Source organism: Ranitomeya imitator, chromosome 3 (genome assembly GCF_032444005.1).
Source record: "Ranitomeya imitator isolate aRanImi1 chromosome 3, aRanImi1.pri, whole genome shotgun sequence".
Classification (NCBI taxonomy): domain Eukaryota; kingdom Metazoa; phylum Chordata; class Amphibia; order Anura; family Dendrobatidae; genus Ranitomeya; species Ranitomeya imitator.
In genome coordinates this window covers 35,501,966-35,528,553 of record NC_091284.1, presented here as the reverse complement: position 1 = coordinate 35,528,553, position 26,588 = coordinate 35,501,966, and the positions used below count along the sequence as shown (strand labels likewise).

At 44.2% G+C, this 26,588-nt stretch overlaps 1 protein-coding gene across 2 annotated transcripts in view; it reads right to left on the bottom strand.

Moving 5' to 3' along the window:
* Window positions 1-26,588, bottom strand: part of KCNJ6 (potassium inwardly rectifying channel subfamily J member 6) — a 259,385-nt gene that overhangs the window by 36,857 nt on the left and 195,940 nt on the right. Inside the window, exon 2 of one of the 2 annotated variants that reach the window (XM_069760751.1) lies at window positions 15,965-16,877. In XM_069760751.1, the coding sequence (XP_069616852.1) occupies window positions 15,965-16,853 (889 nt within the window). In that variant the 5' untranslated portion in view covers window positions 16,854-16,877. Of the gene's footprint in view, window positions 1-15,964; window positions 16,985-26,588 lie in introns of those variants that run through there. The other variant, XM_069760752.1, reaches the window with a different exon arrangement.

The following is a 26,588-nucleotide window of genomic DNA, read 5'->3' as shown; positions in this document are numbered from 1 at the left end:
GCAGGGTCACGACCGGGTCCAGCCACCGTGACAACCGCAGAACCGAAGGAGAAGGGACCGGTACCGAGTGACTTGTGGCCCTGTGTCTGGGGGCGCTCCACTGATGCCACAGTTGTCCTCACCATTCTTTGATTACATTCCTGTAGTGCTGATGCCACAGTTGTCCTCTCCCATCTTTGCTTACATTCCTGCAGTGCTAATGCCACAGTTGTCTTCTCCCATCTTTGCTTACATTCCTGCAGTGCTGATGCCACAGTTGTCCTCTCCCATCTTTGCTTACATTCCTGCAGTGCTAATGCCACAGTTGTCTTCTCCCATCTTTGCTTACATTCCTGCAGTGCTGATGCCACAGTTGTCCTCTCCAATCTTTGCTTACATTCCTGCAGTGCAGATGCCACAGTTGTCTTCTCCCATCTTTGCTTACATTCCTGCAGTGCTGATGCCACAGTTGTCCTCTCCCATCTCTGTTTACATTCCTGCAGTGCTGATGCCACAGTTGTCTTCTCCCATCTCTGTTTACATTCCTGCAGTGCTGATGCCACAGTTGTCTTCTCCCATCTTTGTTTACATTCCTGCAGTGCTGATGCCACAGTTGTCCTCTCCCATCTGTTTACATTCCTGCAGTGCTGATGCCACAGTTGTCTTCTCCCATCTCTGTTTACATTCCTGCAGTGCTGATGCCACAGTTGTCTTCTCCCATCTCTGTTTACATTCCTGCAGTGCTGATGCCACAGTTGTCTTCTCCCATCTTTGCTTACATTCCTGCAGTGCTGATGCCACAGTTGTCTTCTCCCATCTTTGCTTACATTCCTGCAGTGCTGATGCCACAGTTGTCCTCTCCCATCTCTGTTTACATTCCTGCAGTGCTGATGCCACAGTTGTCTTCTCCCATCTCTGTTTACATTCCTGCAGCATTGATGCCACAGTTGTCCTCTCCAATCTTTGCTTACATTCCTGCAGCCTTGATGCCACAGTTGTCTTCTCCCATCTTTACTTACATTCCTGCAGTGCTGATGCCACAGTTGTCTTCTCCCATCTCTGTTTACATTCCTGCAGCATTGATGCCACAGTTGTCCTCTCCAATCTTTGCTTACATTCCTGCAGCCTTGATGCCACAGTTGTCTTCTCCCATCTTTACTTACATTCCTGCAGTGCTGATGCCACAGTTGTCTTCTCCCATCTCTGTTTACATTCCTGCAGCATTGATGCCACAGTTGTCCTCTCCAATCTTTGCTTACATTCCTGCAGCCTTGATGCCACAGTTGTCTTCTCCCATCTTTACTTACATTCCTGCAGTGCTGATGCCACAGTTGTCTTCTCCCATCTTTACTTACATTCCTGCAGTGCTGATGCCACAGTTGTCCTCTCCAATCTTTGCTTACATTCCTGCAGTGCTGATGCCAGTTTTCCTCTCCAATCTTTGCTTACATTCCTGCAGTGCTGATGCCACAGTTTTCCTCTCCAATCTTTGCTTACATCCCTGCAGTGCTGATGCCACAGTTGTCCTCTCCCATCTCTGTTTACATTCCTGCAGTGCTGATGCCACAGTTGTCTTCTCCCATCTTTGCTTACATTCCTGCAGCGCTGATGCCACAGTTGTCCTCTCCAATCTTTGCTTACATTCCTGCAGCCTTGATGCCACAGTTGTCCTCTCCCATCTCTGTTTACATTCCTGCAGTGCTAATGCCACAGTTGTCCGCTCTGATCTTTGCTTACATTCCTGCAGTGCTGATGCTACAGTGGTTCTTACCATTCTTTGCTTACATTACTGTGGTACTGATGCTATGGTGATTCTCAACAGTCATTGTTTCCATTCCTGCAGTGCTGATGCCACAGTTGTCCTCTCCAATCTTTGCTTACATTCCTGCAGCGTTGATGCCACAGTTGTCCTCTCCAATCTTTGCTTACATTCCTGCAGTGCCAATGCCACAGTTGTCCTCTTCAATCTTTGCTTACATTCCTGCAGTGCTGATGCCACAGTTGTCTTCTCCCATCTTTGCTTACAATGCTGATGCCACAGTTGTCCTCACTATTCTTTGATTAAATTCCTGCAGTGCTGATGCCACAGTTGTCCTCACCATTCTTTGCTTACATTCCTGCAGTGCTGATGCCACAGTTGTCTTCTCCCATCTTTGCTTACATTCCTGCAGTGCTGATGCCACAGTTGTCCTCTCCCATCTTTGCTTACATTCCTGCAGTGCTGATGCCACAGTTGTCCTCTCCGATCTCTGTTTACATTCCTGCAGTGCTGATGCCACAGTTGTACTCTCTGATCTTTGCTTACATTCCTGCAGTGCTGATGCCACAGTTGTCTTCTCCCATCTGTTTACATTCCTGCAGTGCTGATGCCACAGTTGTCCTCTCCCATCTTTGCTTACATTCCTGCAGTGCTGATGCCACAGTTGTCCTCTCCCATCTCTGTTTACATTCCTGCAGCGTTCATGCCACAGTTGTCCTCACCAATCTTTCATTACATTCATGCAGTGCTGATGCCACAGTTGTCCTATCCCATCTTTGCTTACATTCCTGCAGTGCTGATGCCACAGTTGTCCTCACCATTCTTTGCTTACATTCCTGTAGTGCTGATGCCACAGTTATCCTCACCATTCTCTGTTTACATTCCTGCAGTGCTGATGCCACAGTTGTCCTCACCATTCTTTGCTTACATTCCTGCAGTGCTGATGCCACAGTTGTGCTCTCCAATCTTTGCTTACATTTCTGCAGTGCCAATGCCACAGTTGTCCTCTCCAATCTTTGCTTACATTCCTGCAGTGCTGATGCCACAGTTGTCTTCTCCCATCTTTGCTTACATTCCTGCAGTGCTGATACCACAGTTATCCTCGCCATTCTCTGTTTACATTCCTGCAGTGCTGATGCCACAGTTGCCCTCACCATTCTCTGCTTACATTCCTGCAATGCTGATGCCACAGTTGTCCTCACCATTCTCTGCTTACATTCCTGCAGTGCTGATGCCACAGTTGTCCTCACCATTCTCTGCTTACATTCCTGCAGTGCTGATGCCACAGTTGTCATCACCATTCTTTGCTTACATTCCTGCAGTGCTGATGCCACAGTTGTCCTCACCATTCTTTGCTTACATTCCTGCAGTGCTGATGCCACAGTTGTCCTCTTCAATCTTTGCTTACATTCCTGCAGTGCTGATGCCACAGTTGTCCTCTCCCATCTGTTTACATTCCTGCAGTGCTGATGCCACAGTTGTCTTCTCCCATCTTTGCTTACAATGCTGATGCCACAGTTGTCCTCACTATTCTTTGATTAAATTCCTGCAGTGCTGATGCCACAGTTGTCCTCACCATTCTTTGATTACATTCCTGCAGTGCTGATGCCACAGTTGTACTCTCTGATCTTTGCTTACATTCCTGCAGTGCCAATGCCACAGTTGTCCTCTTCAATCTTTGCTTACATTCCTGCAGTGCTGATGCCACAGTTGTCCTCTCCCATCTGTTTACATTCCTGCAGTGCTGATGCCACAGTTGTCTTCTCCCATCTTTGCTTACAATGCTGATGCCACAGTTGTCCTCACTATTCTTTGATTAAATTCCTGCAGTGCTGATGCCACAGTTGTCCTCACCATTCTTTGATTACATTCCTGCAGTGCTGATGCCACAGTTGTCCTCTCCCATCTTTGTTTACATTCCTGCAGTGCTAATGCCACAGTTGTCCTCTCCGATCTCTGTTTACATTCCTGCAGCGTTGATGCCACAGTTGTCCTCACCAATCTTTCATTATATTCATGCAGTGCTGATGCCACATTTGTCCTCTCCCATCTGTTTACATTCCTGCAGTGCTGATGCCACAGTTGTCTTCTCCCATCTTTGCTTACATTCCTGCAGTGCTGATGCCACAGTTGTCCTCACCATTCTTTGCTTACATTCCTGCAGTGCTGATGCCACAGTTGTCCTCTCCAATCTTTGCTTACATTCCTGCAGTGCTGATGCCACAGTTGTCTTCTCCCATCTTTGCTTACATTCCTGCAGTGCTGATACCACAGTTATCCTCACCATTCTCTGTTTACATTCCTGCAGTGCTGATACCACAGTTATCCTCACCATTCTCTGCTTACATTCCTGCAGTGCTGATGCCACAGTTGTCCTCACCATTCTATGCTTACATTCCTGCAGTGCTGATGCCACAGTTGTCCTCACCATTCTTTGCTTACATTCCTGCAGTGCTGATGCCACAGTTGTCCTCACCATTCTCTGCTTACATTCCTGCAGTGCTGATGCCACAGCTGTCCTCACCATTCTCTGCTTACATTCCTGCAGTGCTGATGCCACAGTTGTCATCACCATTCTCTGCTTACATTCCTGCAGTGCTGATGCCACAGTTGTCCTCTCTCATCTTTGCTTACATTCCTGCAGTGCTGATGCCACAGTTGTCCTCACCATTCTTTGCTTACATTCCTGCAGTGCTGATGCCACAGTTGTCCTCACCATTCTCTGCTTACATTCCTGCAGTGCTGATGCCACAGTTGTCCTCACCATTCTTTGCTTACATTCCTGCAGTGCTGATGCCACAGTTGTCCTCACCATTCTCTGCTTACATTCCTGCAGTGCTGATGCCACAGTTGTCCTCGCCATTCTCTGCTTACATTCCTGCAGTGCTGATGCCACAGTTGTCCTCACCATTCTTTGCTTACATTCCTGCAGTGCTGATGCCACAGTTGTCCTCACCATTCTCTGCTTACATTCCTGCAGTGCTGATGCCACAGTTGTCCTCACCATTCTTTGCTTACATTCCTGCAGTGTTGATGCCACAGTTGTCCTCACCATTCTCTGCTTACATTCCTGCAGTGCTGATGCCACAGTTGTCCTCACCATTCTTTGCTTACATTCCTGCAGTGCTGATGACACAGTTGTCCTCACCATTCTTTGCTTACATTCCTGCAGTGCTGATGCCACAGTTGTCCTCGCCATTCTTTGCTTACATTCCTGCAGTGCTGATGCCACAGTTGTCCTCACCATTCTTTGCTTACATTCCTGCAGTGCTGATGCCACAGTTGTCCTCACCATTCTTTGCTTACATTCCTGCAGTGCTGATGCCACAGTTGTCCTCACCATTCTTTGCTTATGTTACTGTGGTACTGATGCTACGGTGATTCTCGACAGTCATTGTCTACTTTGCTGCATTGCTAACACTTTGGTGGTCCTTGACAGAACTTGTTTAGTTTGCCGCACTGCTGATGCCTGGATGGTCTACTCTTCACCCATATTTGTTTCCTTTTCTGCATCACTGACATTTTGGAGGGACCTTTCTAGTCTTTGCTTACTTTGATGCAGTGCTGAGTCTGCTATGGTCCTAAGCATTCTTTACTTTTGCTGCAGTCTTGGTTTATTTTGCTGCAGCAATAACACGTCATACATCCACTTGTTGGCATGTGCCTGCCAGGATCTGTGTACGGCTGTCAGGTATCATGTATTTGTTATTACTGTAGGCCAAGTAAACAAAGACCAGGAAAGGACACTGGTGTATTGTTGCTAAAGGGAAATATTAACAGTTGGATTTGATTTTTATTTGTAATTTACCCCATTTCCTACAGGAAGGTTAATTTTATTAAATTACTGGCAAATCCTGTTAAATTCCGCACCATTAAATAGTAATGTGATGACTCTGCAGAATCTTTCATAGTCTATTCAGCAAAGTTGACGTGTGCTGCAGAAAAGGAAATGACAGCTTAATGTGTGTACTCCAGTAGCTGATGTAAATGTGAAAATGGAATATGTCCCAATATTTTTTATAGAGAAAATACTCTTTTCAACTGTCAATCTAGGACAGGGGTGACCTGAGCTGTCCGTATGGTGATGGACAGCTCAGCCATCCAATCAAAGGCTGGAGCGTGCTGCTGAGCTGTCAGTGTGCTGAGTTAAAATTCAGCCGTCCAATCAGGGCTGGGTCATGCCGGGGCTTTCTCCATGTCTGCTATTTGAGAGATTAGTTGGCTATTTAGATGGCTCTCTGCCTCCAATTAGTGCCGGTTGTAGCTTAGTTCAAGTGGTGTGCTCTTGCTCTGTTCTTTGTGTTCCTTTATTTGATCTTTGTTGCCCGTCCTTGAACCTTGCCTTTGACCATCTGTTGGCCTTTCCCTTTTGTCTTGATGCACTACCTTCCCAGAATTCTGACCTCAGACTGTAACCTGACTATGCCTTTGCCTTAAACCCTTTATTTATGATGAACCCTCTTGGTATCAGACCCCGGACCTCTTGACTACCCAGCCTCACGACTTGCCCGTGAGTAATGACTAGTGTTACATCAATTAATAAAAATTAATAAAAAACACTTTTCTAAAATATATTTTTAAAGGCTCATTGAATTTATCTGGAGAATTTACTACGAATTAAAATTGAAAAAAACAAATCTTATAGCTGTTTGTGTAGCCCAGAGCAAAGACTTAAAGGGAACCTGGCCGGGCCTCTCTGACCTTTCCGGCGCCTGCGCACTGCAGTACTATCCTCTGCCCTCAACAGGGCAGACAAAGTACGCCTGCGCTGCAGCCGTGGCTGAAGATCAGAAGAGGACGTCTTGTAATGAAGATGGGAGGCGCCGCAGCGGACCGGAGGCGCCCATCCGACCGGACCAGCAGCGGGACCGCCCCTGGGTGAGTATAATCTAACCTCTTTTTCTCCTCTTTCAGGTAACATCGGGGGCTTATCTACAGCATTACAGAATGCTGCAGATAAGCCCCTGATGCCGGTGGGCTTACCTCACCCGCGATTTTTGGGGTGACAGGTTCCCTTTAAGAGAACAGCCTGGTCATGGCGAAGTGTTATACTGTGCAAGACCACAAGGTGGTGGGTGGATGAGGGGAAAGGAGCTGCTGTTCCTTCATACAATATCTCCAGGACATAAAATAGACGGTTAAACAGCTTAGCTTTGGAGCGAGTCCAAATTATGCTTTCAGATTCATTAACATAGAAGTAAGTCTCCCAGCCATAAATCTGCAGACTGGCTGTACTCATTTCTCAAGCTCTGGAACAGAAGTAGGCATGCTTAGTTTCCTCGGCTGGTTAGGAAATACTAAGATTGGACATTGAGGGAAATGTCTCTTCAGATGCAGCTGCCCAATAAAAATAAAAGCTGAGGTAAAATAGCTGGATAACAGTCCAACTTTCAAAGGTTGACTTCAGGAGACATTCTTGGATTGACATAATACAGTAAAGCAACTACTTTATACCAGCTGCCGAAAACATGGAAAGGAACTAAACCGGGATCTCCCATATCGTATAATGAATTTAAGGCCACAATGTGCCTCCTTAGATGTCCAAAACCTGTAACCCAACACAAATTTGGGTCAAACTTAGCCCGGGTCTTCTGTAGACTTTACTCCTAGCTAGACTTGTACCTAAATACCATACATGCTAAACATTTGAATTGGTCTCGCGGGAATCCAGACTGTGTTGCACCATTTTTTTTATCTTTGCATGGAAGTGCCCCCTTTTATAGGCTCCATCTCACAGCCATAAGTCTTTTCCTGTAAATTCATTGCAAGTCCGCAGTGACTCCACTGAGGGTTTATATTTCTAGGACCCATGGCCTTTTTATTATTGCAGCCTTTCTCGTATTCTGCAAAGAGATGGAGCCCACTGTGTGCTCCACGCATAAACGCACTTTGGACCCAACCTACAGATGGTGCCTCCTCTCTAGTCAGATGTAGGCCATCAAGAAAATCATTCCCAGCCCCGGCCCGTAATGGTGGACACTCACTTTTCCTGTGGCCTGGCTCCAAGGAACACAGTTCCTGATGTCCTCAACCTACACAGTGATGGTGATGACGTTCACACGTGGGCAAACTTTCCAACTCTCCTGAGAATCCTTAGCAGATTCCCAGAACTAGGGGCGACCTACTGGACTGTCGAAGTTGGCAAATCTCCTGTGCACCACAGAAGACTCCCGTACACCAATACTTCCCCACTTTTGTTTAAGGTCGAGTTCCAAAGGAGTAATTTTGGGGGAGGAAACGGGTTGTGGATAGGGTGTGACTTAACAGGAAAGGGCATGACTATGCAAATTAAAAAGTGAACATAAGTTTTCAGTATATACAAATTAAAGAGAACCAGCAGATTCACGAGAAAACATACTGTCAACCAGGTCCTGGATGAGTAGACAGAGGCACTTTCCCAACGACTTCTCCCTGCCCCGTTCCCCTAGACTGACAGGTCTCTCGCTATGTGTGTATAAATGAGGTACCTGTCAGTCAAGCGGATTGATGCGGGGTGAAGATACCTGGGACCGGCCTTGGACTACTCATCCAAGACACATAGTCCCCACCTGGCATTTCAAAGCATGTTTATGTGTTTGAGAGTATAACCTACACAGCCGCCATATTGCAGCCAGTGTCTGATTCATGCTGACTTTACCTGGAATCTGCTATCAGGTTCCCTTTATATGAAAATGTTATTTTAGGATAACAAAATGAACAGAAAAATGCTGCAGGGTTTGGTCGGGTTTAATCAAGGGGAATCAAATATTAATAAACGTCGATGCTTTTTAAACATGCCTTATTTGATATTTTACTGGAGCTGGAATATAACGGGAGTCTATGGGCTGACGTGCGTCAGGGGCAGTGATCTACGGTAGCTTGGATGAGATAAGAGCTTCTTGTGCATAACACTAGGATGCCCCATCACTGGATGGAGCCCCAGTGTCTAAACATTTGGTCAAAGGGGTGTAGAATGGCCAGTAGGGTGTGGACACTGATTTTTGCAAGCTGGTAAGGATGACTTTGATAGATATAGACCAGTGGGATCCTCACGTAGAACGACAACCGGGGTTTACTAAATTCACTACCTATAGGACTGATAGAGATGTCCCGGTACAAAGCTCAGCTATCTCTGACAGTCCTATGAACAATGATTACAGCAATCATACACCTCTCCATTCGAATGTAGAAGAACACAGGACCTCCAAGCATCAGATATTTATCACCTATCCTATTGTAGGACAAACCCTTTAAAGGGAATGCATTATCAGAAAATGAACCATGAGGTTAGGTTTTTGTGCTTTGTTTTTTTGGCAATGTTTTTTTTTCATATAAAAGTCAGTATGAGAAAAAAAAATAGAAATTGTGCAATATTTTCACTGGCCACTGTTATACACAGTAGATAACACAGGATCCACCATTCACAATAGGTGATGTCACAGCTCACCTCCTCCTCCTGTACAATGACTGATAACACCTCTATATACAGTAGATAACACAGGATCCACCATTCACAATAGGTGATGTCACAGCTCACCTCCTCCTCCTGTACAATGACTGATAACACCTCTATATACAGTAGATAACACAGGATCCACCATTCACAATAGGTGATGTCACAGCTCACCTCCTCCTCCTGTACAATGACTGATAACCCCTCTATATACAGCTGATAACACAGGATCCACCATTCACAATAGGTGATATCACAGCTCACCTCCCCCTCCTGTACAATGACTGATAACACCTCTATATACAGTAGATAACACAGGAGCCACCATTCACAATAGGTGATGTCTGTTGTGAATTCTGCTCTTGGGCTCCCTCCGGTGGTTGTTGATGGTAATGCAGTTATTCCTGAGCAGCAGTCTTGGACAGGTGTTTCTGCTAATTGAGTTTTCCTATTTCCATCTTTAGGGATATTTAGTCCTTAGGCTGTGTCGAGGTGTCTAGGTCTGGTTAGGCACACCCCACGGCTACTTCTAGTTGCGGTGATAGGATCAGGGATTGCGGTCAGCATAAAACACTACAAACTATCCACAGCAGAAAAATACAAAAACTCCACCACCTAACTAAAGATGTGGAGAGTATATCTGCGACTCCAGCGAGTCCAACTAGACTGAGAAAAACATCAGGCACAGTCTAGCAGGAACAAAATTGAAACAAGATAAGCACAGAAAATAAACACACGGCAGTGTGTCTAAAAAAATGAAGAAAACACTTATCTTAGCTGAATTGGCAGCAAGCAGGAGGGGCCAGGCAGAGGACCAACACTTCCAAAGGAACATTGACTACTGGCAAGGACTAATGAGTCCTGCACAGCTAAATACCCCAGTCCGAATTGCAATTAGCAGAAACACCTGTCCAAGACTGCTGCTCAGGAATAACTGCATTACCATCAACAACCACCGGAGGGAGCCCAAGAGCAGAATTCACAACAGATGTCACAGCTCACCTCCTCCTTCAGTACAATGACTGATATCACCTCTATATACAGCTGATAACACAGGATCCATCATTCACAATAGGTGATGTCACAGCTCACCTTCTCCTGTACAATGACTGATAACACCTCTATATACAGCAGATAATACAGGATCCACCATTCACAATAGATAATATCACAGCTCACTTCCTCCTTCTGTACAATGACTGATAACACCTCTATATAATGTAGATAACACAGGATCCACCATTCACAATAGATGATGTCACAGCTCACCTCATCCTCCTCTACAATGACTGATTACACCTCTATATACAGTAGATGACACAGGATCCACCATTCACAATAGATGATGTCACAGCTCACCTCCTCCTCCTGTAGAATGACTGATAACACCTCTATATACAGTAGATAACACAGGATCCACCATTCACAATAGTTGATATCACAGCTCACCTACACCTTCTCCTGTACAATGACTGATAACACCTCTATATAATGTAGATAACACAGGATCCACCATTCACAATAGATGATATCACAGCTCACCTTCTCCTCCTGTACAATGACTGATAGATAACACCTCTATATACAGTAGATAACACAGGATCCACCATTCACAATAGGTGATATCACAGCTCACCTCCCCCTCCTGTACAATGACTGATAACACCTCTATATATAGTAGATAACACAGGATCCACCATTCACAATAGGTGATATCACAGCTCACCTTCTCCTCCTGTACAATGACTGATAACACCTCTATATACAGTAGATAACAGGATCCACCATTCACAATAGGTGATGTCACAGCTCACCTTCTCCTCCTGTACAATGACTGATAACACCTCTATATACAGTAGATAACACAGGATCCACCATTCACAATAGGTGATGAAGTCACATCTCTCGCCGCTCCCTCTCCCTTCACAATGATCAATTAGAAGCTTCAATACAACGATAGGCTCGGGATCCGACCATTGTTGCTAATATACATCTGCTGTTTCCTGAAGCAAAAGGAAGTTAAAGTTAAAAAAAAGCAGTGTGAAAATTGCAAGATTTCTATATTTTATTATTAGTAAATATTGTCATATGGAAAAAAAAGTCATTACCAAAAAAACAGATATTTTTTTTTTTTACTTTTAGCGAATCTTAACGTGGTTCTCTGCTTTGAACGATCTTTACTTGTTGGATGATCCTCCAGCAATGGGCTGATCACACAATGCCCCCTTCACCTGCTTAAACTTATAGCGAAACCCGGCAGTAAGTGGTTTAATTTCTCTACAGCGCCACCACAGGTGAAATTAAGCATTACACCGTTTTCATTACAATCATTGAGTTGTCAGAGTAAAGCACGACGGGATGGGTCCTTCAGGGTAAAAGACGCTCTTTTGTAACCACTCTTGACTCGGAGCAACAAATTAGGCCTAAGCAAATTGGATCACCCAATAGTAACTCAGATTTGCCAAATTGGGTGTACCTCTTGTAGGATGGTACACATACTATTGAATGTGGTGTCCACTGGTGCCAAGGTGCAAACTATGTGGTGTCCACTGGTGCCAAGGTACAAACTACTCCTGGCCTATATTGTCCATTTTCTCAATACTAAGATATCAGTGACCATACTTTTTAGGAAACGTCTCTACAACCATTGATCTTCTGTGTGAAATGAAACCACAACCAGTATTCCACAAATTCAATATCCTGAAGGTTACAGAGAAAATTTCACAGGCTGTGGATTCTTAAAGGGAAGGTGCCATAAAAAAATTTTTTTTTGCAGAAATTGTAAAAATGTAAAGAATTAATGATTACATGTTCTTAAAAATATTATCATTTGTTTATAATTTAGTAAAATATGAAAAATAATTTGAAAAGTTTTGGAATTTCCACTTTTAAACACTAGGGGGAGCAGCTGCTGAAATTTCAGAAAAACCTAGTGTACAACTAGCTCACATTACTGCACTGCAGTAATTATGGGCGGAGTCTGCTGACGTGTGTGATGTCTCCTCTCCTCCCCTTCTGGGTGTTTGCTAAGGGATTAGAGAGGATGATATTCAGGAACCCAGTGAGCAGCCATTTTGTTGGTGACTGCAGAGTATGGCTGCCGTCACACTATCAGTATTTGGTCAGTATTTTACCTCAGTATTTGTAAGCCAAAACCAGGAGTGGAACAAATAGAGGAAAAGTATAATAGAAACATATGCACCACTTCTGCATTTATCACCCACTCCTGGTTTTGGCTACAAATACTGAGGTAAAATACTGACCAAATACTGATAGTGTGAAGGCAGCCTTATACTGACAAGTAGACGGTCACCGAGGATGGCAGGCATCAAGGATTCTGGGAGATATGTGGTGGAGGGAGCAGGGTGACAGCAGCACAGAGTATTTCAGGAGAGCAGTGTGCTGGTCTATAGGGGCCCCCTGTTTGGTGCGCGGAGCAGCCAGGGATTGTACATAGAGCGCTGTCTTTTATACACATGGATGGACCGTCTGCTCCACAGAAATCCAGGAAACATTTCTGCGGATTGATGGCCTGGTCTGATCCAGACTTTGCATGCAGACCCCATTCTCCTCCACAGATCCTGTCTCCCCCATCCTGTCCTGGCGATGTGTGAAAGCGAGGTGACAGGCGCAGTCCGGGGTGACGCTGGGAAGGAAATGTAGCCATATAGTAACGATAAAAATGAGACCCCTCTCTTCAGCTACCTCACCAGCCTTCCCCTGACTGCACCTAACTGGAGGTCATGCTGCCCCCTCTATTACCCCAGACCCGCGTGCAGGTGCTCAGCCAGAACCACCATAGAATGGGTCCGCTTTCTGAAGATAATACTGCCATAGTGTTCTCACATAATACCGCCATATAGATCACACATAATACCGCCAGTGTTCTCACATACCACCATATAGATCACACATAATACAGCCAGTGTTCTCACATAATACCGCCATATAGATCACACATAATACCACCAGTGTTCTCACATACCGCCATATAGATCACACATAATACCACCAGTGTTCTCACATACCGCCATATAGATCACACATAATACTGCCATAGTGTTCTCACATAATATCGCCATATAGATGACACAATACCACCAGTGTTCACACATACCGCCATATAGATCACACATAATGCTGCCGGTGTTCTCACATAATACCGCCATATAGATCACACATAATGCTGCCATTGTTCTCACATAATACCGCCATATAGATGACACAATACCACCAGTGTTCACACATACCGCCATATAGATCACACATAATGCTGCCAGTGTTCTCACATAATACCGCCATATAGATCACACATAATGCTGCCATTGTTCTCACATAATACCGCCATATAGATCACACATAATGCTGCCAGTGTTCTCACATAATACTGCCATATAGATCACACACACAATACCACCATATAATTCTCACAATACTGATCAAGCATAATACCACCATACAGATCACATAATACCGTCATATAGATCTCACATAATGCCATAATACAGCATGACGCCCGCAGCTCCTGTTAACGCACGCATTGAGTTGTGTGTGCAATGGGTAAAGATATGCAGGGGGGAGAGGAGTGCATAGGAGAGGATTAGATACACAGCTCAGCAGACAGTATCACACAGGAGAGGATTAGATACACGGCTCAGCATAATATCACACAGTATAGGATTAGATACACGGCTCAGCAGTCAGTATCACAGGATAGGATTAGATACACGGCTCAGCAGACAGTATCACAAAGGAGAGGATTAGATACACAGCTCAGCAGACAGTATCACACAGGACAGGATTAGATACACGGCTCAGCATAATATCACACAGGAGAGGATTAGATGCATGGCTCAGCATACTATCACACAGTATAGGATTAGATACACGGCTCAGCATAGTATCACACAGGAGAGGATTAGATGCATGGCTCAGCATACTATCACACAGTATAGGATTAGATGCACGGCTCAGCATAGTATCACACAGTATAGGATTAGATACACGGCTCAGCATAATATCACACAGGAGAGGATTAGATACACGGCTCAGCAGTCAGTATCACAGGATAGGATTAGATACACGGCTCAGCAGACAGTATCACACAGGAGAGGATTAGATACACAGCTCAGCATAATATCACACAGGAGAGGATTAGATGCATGGCTCAGCATAGTATCACATGAGAGGATTAGATACACGGGCCAGCAGACACTATCACACAGGAGAGGATTAGATACTTGGCTCAGCACAGTACAGTGATAGATGCAGGGTCTGATGTCCTGTGAGGAGCTACAGTGAGGCAGGGTCGGAGCAGCACAGAGCCTCCCCCATCCCCCTCTGTTACCTCTCTGCAGCTCCAGATAAGAGGACATCAGACGGCAGCATTCCTTCACCCTCTCTAGGGATTACAGCCACACACCAGGCAGCAGAGGACAGGGAACGGCCGCTGCTGACAGTGTGAGGGGAGCAGCTCTCAGTCACAGTGGAGCTCACAGTCAGGTACACTCCACTGTGGGCTGAGGCAAGATGGCGCCGATCTCCTGCCTCTGCTGTGATGTGGAGACAGCCCAGGGGGCATGGCCACATCAGAGCAGAGAGCAGCTTATAATTGTAGCTAAGGCTATGTTCAGACTAGCGTTGCGCGCCGCTGCGTCGGCGACGCAACGCACGACGCACACAAAAACGCGCAAAAACGCACGCAAAAACGCTGCGTTTTGCGACGCGTGCGTCGTTTTTTGCCGAAAATCGGCCGCAAGAAAAATGCAACTTGTTGCGTTTTCTTGGTCCGACGCTAGCGGCAAAAAAGACGCAAGTGTTGCAAAACGCAACACACAAAAACGCATGCGTCCCCCATGTTAAACATAGGGGCGCATGACGCATGCGTCGCCGCTGCGTCGCCCGACGCTAAGGCGATGCACACTAGCAGAACGCTAGTGTGAACGTAGCCTAATGGGTCGGACGCCGACCGCAGCCTCCTATGTCCAGGGCAGCACAGTGTAAGTGTCGTGCTGGGACTCTTACACTGCTGCAAAGCAAAATGGCGGCGCCCAGTGGCTGCAAAAATAATTAATAATAAAAAATATATTAAAGTTAAAAAAAATGATTTTGTATTAAAAATAATTGTTTATATAAACAATCATTTTTAATACAAAAACAAAATTGCGGCACCTTCCTTTTAAAGTGCCAATTCATCTTAGTTATTTGTCCTTAGATAGATGACGCCCTTCTCCAGACACATGTGTCTGGTTGATTTGACCGAGCATGCATTTGCTCACCATGGGAAGTGAGGATTATGCCTTTGCCAGACATCTCTGGTGGTGACTTATCATTTTAAAAGAGCAATATGATGGGCCATCAAAATTCGACAAGCCCAACATTCTATGCCCCAACGTAATCAGTCAGGGAAAAGTTGGTAGTCCTCTATACACGGTTAAAATCATCAAGGTTGTCCAACTTTTCGCCAATGTATATGGGGCCATTACAAAATCTTCAGTCCTTCCAAAAGTCATTAGCATGTTTTGGCCTTTGACACTTATCTAGTCACCAATCAAATTTATCGTACCCGGCTAAGTGATACGTTGGGTCACTAGGCAAAAGGGCTTAAGTTTAACAAGGAGAAAACCTGCACCGAGTTTGTACGGAGCTTGAGTTTTCTTTGACTTTTGATAGGTCTAACTTAAAGATATTGGACCGATCAGCAATGGTTGACCTGGACTTACGACTATGTATGACATGCCACACATACTGCATAGAACACAGATTGAAAAATGATAAATTTATATGGAAATTACCTGTTGCTTCAACCATTCCTTCCAAGATGACCACGATCTCAACATCTTCTTTTGGTAACTGAGCTTTTGAAACATCCCAAAATGGGCTGTGCTGATTGATTTCATGGCTTATAATTAGAGGAGAAACCAAAAACAGACGATCATCTCCGGTGTCATATCCAACGTTGATGTCTGTCTGGTTCAGTGGTATGAATTCTCCTTCCTTCGTCTGTTTGGATTTGATCAATTTCGCTCTTATTGATGCCTCGACAATGTGTGAGTTCCTAAGATCCCCCACCCGGAACATCAGACACAGTTTTCCATCCCTCATGGAGATGACGGCATTAGTTGAAAAGACCAAAGTCTCAGCCCTCTTTTTGGGTTGGGATATTTTTACAAACATGCAGCCAACCATAAAAGCGTTGACAATTGAACCTAAAACAGACTGTACTAATAAAAGTATGATACCTTCTGGACACTTGTCCGTGATGACCCTATACCCATAGCCAATAGTTGTCTCTGTCTCTATAGAGAATAAAAAAGCTGAAACAAACCCATTAAGATTATCCACACACGGACTCCAGTCTTTGTCTTGTAAATGCTCCAGATCTCCTCGAATGTATGCTATAAGCCACCATATAAACCCGAAAAACAGCCATGTTATTGTGTATACCATAACAAATATCAACAGGTTGAACCTCCATTTTAGATCCACCAGAGTGGTGAAGATGTCAGTCAGATAGCGGTAGGTCTCTCGGACATTCCCGTGGTGAACGTTGCACTTTCCATCCTTGCGGACATATCTCTGAATCTTCCGTTTTGTGCATTTTTGCTTGGTGAAGTCCTCCCTGATATGTTTGGGGAGCTTTGGTTGCTGTATCGAGATGGGACTCTCCACGTCTTGCTCCATCAGGACTTATCTGATGCTTGGAAGCTGACAACATGAAAAAGACAAAAAGCAAAAAAATATTAAAACTATAAGGGGATTTAAGAAGAAAAAAGTCAAACATTTGTGAAGAGACAGAAAATAAGTTAAACTGCTAAATCATATATGAGGGGTAATCCATAATAAGTTACTAATCTTGAAACACTGGCATTGGACATTCAGTTGATTCCTAATTTACTTAAAGGGGTGTCTGGTTTAGAAAACCCATGTTTTCGTACAATTAGGAAATTACTAATATTGGTAAAGTATAGGGTTATCTTTTGTTCAGGATTCTTCAACCTTGGTCAAAGTTAATAGTGGTAAGAAAGAGCATGTCTATTCTATATAGCATCGGTCCTGTCCTGTGTTTATCAATTTGTGAAATACATAATTTTACCTGTAGAGGCGCTGCAGGGAAAGGAACAATTACTGCTTGTCACGATAATGTACAAGATGTAATATGATTTTGTAGCTTTGCCTGTTAGCACCATACTGTGGGCTAAAACCCCCCCTCCTCTGTGTGTTTCTGTTTGCGGAGATGTGTATGTGTAGATCCCAAACCCCTCAGGCCCCTCCCAGAAGAATTTTTACGACCGCTATAGCTGCAGTGGACAGTTGTTCCAGCTAGAACTGGTCTGATATCCCTCTCAAGACATGCAGTTCTTTGTCCTGTTATAGTGAGATATTGGGCCACCGATTTGGGCTAGGAAAATAATAAGTCCATGTTGCGAATCTCCATCGGCGGATCTGTCAGCCACTGTAAGCGCGAGCTTCTAATTGCAACAGGTACAAAGTACGGATTTCTCCGGAACTGTGTGTCCCAACTAAGACAAATTTGGTCTCATTAGAAAGCCAATTTTAAAATAAGAGGAATGCTGGGTGTGTTATGATTCTGACATGTTCGGGAACAAAAATGCAAGAATTATAAGAATTGTTGGAGAAAACTGTACAGCTGAGGAAAGAGGAGGGAGATGTTAACTCAATCCCTTTAGTGATGTCACGAGGCTGCAGTTTTTAAGTCTCTACACTTAACCCAGCCCAGAGTCTTACCTGAGGAGCTGTTCCTATCCAGACCTCCTGATGCACTGGGACATTTGGGGTTCTGCCTGCCAGCATGGTTTTGCCTGAAATGACCTGAGAACATGTGAGTTTTACCTTTTCTTATTTAATCCTGTTATTTTATAATTACCTTGTACATACTTTGTCTCATATTGTAACATCTTTTTATACCTTTTTTTATAAACACTGCCTTAAACTTTCGGAGTAAAATATTTAAATTACTAGTTTTCGTTCTCCTGTTCTAAAACGCACCCTAAGTCTTCTGAAGGGAATTACGTTACTGTTTTGGGTTAGCTTCGGACCCATTAATCTAAGCTGGTGGCAGCATACCTTGTTCTGTGCCTTTGGCAGTCGTTGTAGTGACGGTGGCGTTGATAATTATTGCTCCTGCCTGAGTGGGAGTAGTTATATCGCCTCGCTGCAGAGTGCCCAATAGCCAGTACATAGCAGGCAGCCTTTCTGGTGACTAATTACCCTAGGTGCAGTACCTAATCTGACCTGAGGGTGAGGGGGGTGCCAGAGAGCTGCAAGTTCTCAAGCGGAACTGTAAAGCGGGATATACATAAATCCCTGCAGTTCGTGGCATATTGTAGAGCAGTGGGATAACAAAAATAAGCCCCTGCTGTAAACTAAGAGGTCAATAGCCTTGTGTGTGTTTTCATCACAGTGTAGCAGTGGAGGGATAACTAGGATAAGCCCCTCCTGCACATGTGATAGCCGTCTGTTGGCCTAAAGTCACCCCGATCCGTGACGTAGGGGTGACAGTCATGGTGTGAATCGTGACACTGCTGGACTCTGAGAAATTCCAAAATGTGTTCTTTTAGTTGTATTCTCTCTTTATGACCAGCTTATTTTCCCAAGTCCCTTCTTAAAGGTCTGGATTGTCTTGGGTGGACAACCCCATTAAGACCAATTCAATTGAGAATGATCCAGTGATCTTAAGCAATGTCTACAATACTCAATTCTGGGTGACAATGGCCTGATGAATCATGATGACAGATGATCCATTGCCAAGATAACATTTTGCCCCTTAAAGGGAATCTGTAAGCAGGATTAACCCCCCTAAGCAATCTATATGGGCTTTTCGGATCATAGCAAGTTGAATAAAATGATACCTTGATTTCTATGATCCGATATTTTATTCCCGAGAAATCCATGTTTTTCTTAATATGTAATTAGGTTGTTAAGATCTATGGGCTGGACATAGATCTTACTGAGAATTTGCCTACAGAGTTAATTTTAAATAAAAGGGGGTGTTACTAGTGTGAGACATGTAATGATTGACAGTCTGCTCTCCTGATCTACATGTCTCACACTGGAAACACCTCCCTTCATTTAAAACAGGCTCTGGAAGCAGATTCTCAGAGAGCTACACCCGGCTCATGGATCTTAACAGCTCACTAACATATTAAGAAAAATGTGGACTACTCTAGAATAAGACATCAGATCGCAGATATGAAGGTATCATTTTATTCAACTTTCTATGATCCGTATGCCCATATATTGAGCTTAGGCGAGTTAACAGATTCCCTTTAATATTTTGATTCGTCCCCAAAAGAACTTTCCTCAGAGGATATGTCAATTCTGGGATCTTTAAAAGGTTAGAAAAAATAAAAATTTGGGTAATTAAAGAATTATATCTTCCGAAGTGTTCTAAAAAAACGTTAGATGTTATTTGTGGGCATGTTAAGGCCACCTTAGACATTAGACTAATGTCGGCTGAAACCGGCGATATGGCCAGCTTCAGCTGACAGTCTAATGTGTTTGGAGGCCCCTAAGAGATGAGGTCCATGAAGATATGGATACAGCATGTCCGATTTCGCACTGCTAATCCTTTTGTTGTCTAAGAGATAAGTCTCCGCCAAGTAATCTGGCTCTCTCTTAGGCCTCTTTCACACTTCCGTTTTTTACAATCAGTCACAATCCGTCAAAATGTTGAAAAGACGGATCCTGTGCAGATTGTAAAAAACGGGTGCACTGGATCCGTTTTTTTATGGATCCGTCGAGGCAGTTGTTGCCAGAATTTACGGAAATGTGCAGACGTTGTGTATGCGTCTTTGCCGCGAAAACGCGTACACAACACAATCCATGTTAAAAATAATAATAATAATAAAAAAAAATTGTGATATTCTTACCTTCCGTGCTTCCCCACAGCCTTCCCGTGGCCCCCGCAGCCTTCCTGTGAGACCGCTACGTCATCACAGGTCATTGTCTTGCAAGGCATCACTGGGAACGGGAGCTGCCGGGAGCATCGCGAATATCAGGAAGGCTGCGGGGGACGCCGGAAGGTAAGAATATCACAATTTTTAATTTTTTTTTTAAATTATTTTTAACATTATATCTTTTTACTATTGATGCTGCATAGGCAGCATCAATAGTAAAAAGAGAGAGCGAGAGAGTTTCCCTGACTGGAAATTCTTCCGCGCATGCTCAGTTTCAAAAGACGGCATCCGTCGCTCGATTCCTGCTTTTGACGGTCGGCGATCGATCCTGCGTCCATAGGCTTCCATTATAGCCAACGATAGACAGCGCAGGATCCGTCGCTTGGCGATTTTCTGACGTAGACAAAAAACGTTTCTATGTGCGTTGTCTCCGCCCGGCGGACAGCAATTTTACGACGGATCCATCGCACTATGGATGAAACGTGTGGCCATCTGTCACAATCCGTCACTAATACAAGTCCATGAGAAAAAAACGTATCCAGCAGAAACATTTGCTGGATTTGTTTTTTTTCACAAAACGATGCATTGTTACGGAAACAGAAGGACAGAAGTGTGAAAGAGGCCTTAGAGAACACAGGTACATGCTGCAAAGCAAGAACTCCTAGGTATAGGAGAGATGGCCAAGATGGATGCCGGCCAAACAATTGCCAGACTATTGTTGGCTATCTAAAATTTATCTGGGCTTTAAAGTGGTGACCCCCAAGGATCTTTGGATTGTTCAATGGAAATTAATGGAAGTCTCATTGACATGTTGGATGCTACAAGACTCTGTTCATCATAGCATAAAGTAAGCCTATATTTCTGAGCTGGACCTAACCCCTAACTAGACAAACTCAGAAGGACACAAGGGCATATGGGGGAAAGGTACAAAATTGGCCCACTGTGACTAGAGGGCCTACAAGAATCAGCACTTTCCTTGAAAGGTATTGCATAGACAAATGGTAGTTAAAGGGGTTGACCGATTAGAATCTTTATTTTAGAAGTATTACAGGCTGAGCCCTGCTCTCCTGAGCCTGCAATATAAAGCTTGTGAAGCGCTTCCTCAACACCTTTGCATTCCTCTCACACCAGATTCGGCAGCACATTTCCAGATTTGACAAGCTGTCCCTGGAGACTGGCAGCAAGTCCTGATTTCAAGTGTACCAGTGTTTTCAGAACTTCCTGTCAGGCTCGGAATATACGATGCCTAGAATATTTGGACATTAGGAAGCTCCATTGCCTGTGACCTAAAGATACTTATATTGTTGTTCATAAAGACAGGGCACGCAGAAGTTTGAGCGGACTTTTCTTACCTAAGCACCTCTGCTATCTCCACTAGTATTAGTGGCAGCCACCATTTTAAAGCGGCGGCCATTTAAATTCTTTTTTTGATTATCTTTACCTCCCTAGAAATAATGATTGTGATTTTTGCTAATAAAATGTATTTAGGAATTTATTTATAATCACATTTCCTTTTAGAATTAGATATATATATATTTTCTCTATTCCCGGAGAACCCCTTCAAGATGTGCCTGAGAGTCTGGTTGCTAAGAATTCACTGTCTTTAGAATGTGGGTTGCTAAGAAGATCCTCCATAGCAACCAGTCATCGGTTCAAGACAGAAATATGGTTGAGCTAATGAAAGTGCGAAAGGGACAGGAATTATAACAGGACTTAACGCTTTCTTTTCTCTACCACTAATGGTCCTAATGGTTGTCCAGGGGCACACCAGACAGACCTCCGCCATTCCAGCCATTTCCTAGCAACCAGTCAGGACACCACTGCATTTAATGGTGTTTTTACAGTATGCGCGTGATACTTCAGGAGGCAGAATTCCTATTTGCTTTGAAGTATCGTATCTCATTTTGGCACCATGACGTACCAGCACGCTCCATACTGGTGAGGTGCTGGCTGTGTTATACTGCCACCATTGGCCTCTAAAAGCAGTAACCAAAGCTGGCTGTAATTGCCGCTGTTTAACCATTTAAATGACGCTGTCTATGGCCGGAGTCACACATGCGAGAAACACGTCCGTGTCTCGCATGTGAAAAGCAAGCTGTGGCGCCGGCACTTCAGAGCGGAGCGTGCAGCTCCATGTGTTGCTATGTGGCCGCAGGCTCCGCTCCGAAGTGCCGGCACCAGAGCTTGCTTTTCACATGCGAGACACGGACGTGTTTCTCGCATGTGTGACTCCGGCCTATTACTGACAACGGCATGAAAATGGCACAATCCTGATAATCCTTCTGGCGCCCATCGATTGCAAGGAGCCAATGGGTTGCCATAGCAGCAGGCGGCCTACTAAAGGCTCTGGGCGCTGCCATCTTGGTTACCACTGTGAAGCTCTGCCATCACTGAAGCATTGCTGTATAACAATTAAATGAATGTCAAATTTAATAAAAATGAAACGTAGAAAAAAAAAAAACTAAAATATGAATCTCTCCCATTTTCCCCTAAAAATATTGAAATAAAAAAAAGTACCCAAAATTCTCTATTACTATGTCTAAAAGTCTCAATCAAAAGATAAAATTATTTAACCAGTAAGATAAATACCATAAATAATCAAAATGCAAGAACTTTTTTCCGATTGCCATACTACCCCCCCAAAAAATTCAATAAAAAGCAAAATGCTTTATGTACCGTGCAATGGTACCAATAAAAACTACTGCTAATCCCTGACACAGAAAATTTTAAAAGTTACAGATCAGATATGGCTGTGTTATTAGGCAAAAAAGACAAAAGTTATTGCTACTGGAAGAAGCGGATGAAAAGATTGCAAAAGACGGAAGGATGCGTTTTTTAGCCTTTTTTTTCTTACTTAAATAAATGTATTTGAGACTATAACTAATTTATTTAATTGGGTTTCATTAAAAATTTGCATTGTTCATCTTCTAGAGCCTCTTTGTTTCCCGTCAGATTGAACTATGATGTGGTCTGCGGTTACAGATGAGAGAAGCTCAGAAAAAGACAGATAAGAGAGTTAGAAACTCCCCGTCAAGCTATAATAGCGGACTTACTGACGGATTCTCAGTTAACTCATTCTGCAGCAGCAATAGGAAACATAACACTAAGGCTGCAGCAGGCAAACGGTGCAAACTTTTTTATGAAACCCAATTGCAAATATTATTTTAAGCCGCAAATACATGCATATACCGTAAGTAAGACAAATAATTGTCCCCGAGAAGAGGTTAAAGAACGCGGCACCTATGTGCAACTGCGGAACAATACGAGTGATCGGTAGAAATTCAGTGATCCGAATGTGTTACATATGGTATACCTCTAACACCATGTAGAACAATACCCGGTAATGGACGCACGTCTTTGTTTGCCTTCCTCTGTTTTACACGGTTTATGGTTTTTATTACACATAAATTGTGATCTTTTCCATCCTCGGGGGCAGCGGCCATAGGAAATGTACCGTACATGTAACCATATTGCCACTGTAAAGTGGGTCACATTGGGGAAATGTATATAGCGCTGACATAACGCAGCCATGTACCATACATTTTTCATAAGTATTTGGAGCCATGAGCTGGTCTCAAAACTAAAGGAGTTTTCATGTTTTTTTCCCCCTAAAATATAGTGGAGCCAGGATCAATTCTACTAGAGGAGCAGAGGGTGCAGTCACCCCGGGCCCCTGTGGTCAGAGGGCCCCACCCAGGGCTACGCCACCGCGGTACAACAAGGAGGCACGATCCCCCTTCACTACCGCTGTCTGTTCTGTAGGCCGCAGGTCGCTTTCAGCCTCCGATCATACATACGCACGGGCAGAATGTCAAAGTCCAGGCGCGGTGACATTATATCGTTACAAGGCTGACATCCTGTGCTTGTGTCAGTTTGGGGGTTACTGTGGGGGTTATTATACAGCTTGGGGCTTACTGTGGGGGTCTTTATACAGTTTGGGAGTTACTGTGGGGACCATTATACAGTTTGGGGCTTACTGTGGGGGTCATTATACAGCTTGGGGCTTACTGTGGGGGTCATTATGCAGCTTGGGGCTTACAGCGGGGGTCTTTTTACAGTTTGGGGTTTACTGTGGGGGCCATTATACAGTTTGGGGGTTACTGTGGGGGCCATTATACAGTTTGGGGGTTACTGTGGGGGCTATTATACAGTTTGGGGTTTACTGTGGGGGCCATTATACAGTTTGGGGGTTACTGTGGGGGCCATTATACAGTTTGGGGGTTACTGTGGGGGCTATTATACAGTTTGGGGGTTACTGTGGGGGCTATTATACAGTTTTGGGCTTACTATGGGGGCCATTATACAGTTTGGGGCTTACTATGGGGGCCATTATACAGTTTGGGGGTTACTGTGGGGGCCATTATACAGTTTCGGGCTTACTGTGGGGGCCATTATACAGTTTGGGGCTTACTATGGGGGCCATTATACAGTTTGGGGGTTACTGTGGGGACCATTATACAGTTTCGGGCTTACTGTGTGGGGCCATTATACACTTTTGGGTTTACTGCAGGGGCAATTATACAGTTTAGTGGATAATGTGGGGCCCATTATATAGTTTGGGGGCTAATGTGAGGGTCATCATACAGCGTGGGGAGCAGTGGGAACATCATACTGTCTATAGCATAGCTGTGGGACCTCTGTACTTTAGGGCACTCAGTGGACATTATTAAATGTTAAGTGGGCACCAAAGAAGCATTATTGTTATAGGGGCATTCTGAGTATTGTGTACTGATCCTGTATTATACTCCAGAGCTGCACTCACTATTCTGCTGATGCAGTCACTGTGTACATACATTACATTACTGATCCCGAGTTACATCCTGTATTATACTCCAGAGCTGCACTCACTATTCTGCTGGTGCAGTCACTGTGTACATACATTACAATACTGATCCTGTACTGATCCTAAGTTACCTCCTGTTTTATACCCCAGAGCTGCACTCACTATTCTGCTGGTGCAGTCACTGTGTACATACACTACATTACTGATCCTGAGATACATCCTGTATTATACTCCAGAGCTGCACTCACTATTCTGCTGGTGCAGTCACTGTGTACATACATTACATTACTGATCCTGAGTTACATCCTGTATTATACCCCAGAGCTGCACTCACTATTCTTCTGGTGCAGTCACTGTGTACATACATTACATTACTGATCCTGAGTTATATCCTGTGTTATACTCCAGAGCTGCACTCACTATTCTGCTGGTGCAGTCACGTGTACATACATTACAATACTGATCCTGTAATGATCCTAAGTTACCTCCTGTTTTATACCCCAGAGCTGCACTCACTATTCTGCTGGTGCAGTCACTGTGTACATACACTACATTACTGATCCTGAGATACATCCTGTATTATACTCCAGAGCTGCACTCACTATTCTGCTGGTGCAGTCACTGTGTACATACATTACATTACTGATCCTGAGTTACATCCTGTATTATACCCCAGAGCTGCACTCACTATTCTTCTGGTGCAGTTACTGTGTACATACATTACATTACTGATCCTGAGTTACATCCTGTATTATACCCCAGAGCTGCACTCACTATTCTTCTGGTGCAGTTACTGTGTACATACATTACATTACTGATCCTGAGTTATATCCTGTGTTATACTCCAGAGCTGCACTCTCTATTCTGCTGGTGCAGTCACTGTGTACATACATTACATTACAGATCCTGAGTTACATCCTGTATTATACCCCAGAGCTGCACTCACTATTCTGCTGGTGCAGTCACTGTGTACATACATGACATTATCACCTGTCGCACACTCAGAAGCTTTGGGGAGGCCGTCACCTGTACACCTGATAATATTATTGTGGAGCTGGCGCTCACACTCATTACTCTGCTTTATCTCCCCGGCTATTACCGGCATCTGACAGGTGATTAACAACTGGGTAATAATCCGATATAGTAATTGACTCTCGTGAACGACATTGAGTACAAGGCTGTAAACCTCCCAGGAGTTCCATCAACGAGGGGCACATAACAGTCTAATCTGTCATCCTACAGCCAATTTATAATACACAATGCGATCCGCACCTTTAGCTGTCAATTCATTAGGCGTGAACTCTGACCGATGAGATGACTGTGCACATCGAGCCGTAGTCGCAGCACAATGTACGAGGCGAATTAACTCTCGTGATGTATAGATAGAGACACCTGATGACGGCTCATGCAATTAGATATTATAGGTTCTTTATGATTCCGCAATATTATTACAGGGGAGATTACAATAACTGAGGGATGATTACTAATCATCCGTAGAAGTCTATATAAAGATATGTCATGAGGACTGTAATGGGGGCGTCCACTGCAACCAGTAGGAAGGTCCTCAAGTATAATATGTACCCAATTCTAAAAAAAAGTGTTCACCAGTGAAGGGTAATTGTCACGGTTTCACCCCTCAGTGTATCTGGCATAAAGTCATTGACAGCTCAGCCATCCAATCTGGTACAGGGGTGTGCTGAGCTGTCAGTGTGTTGA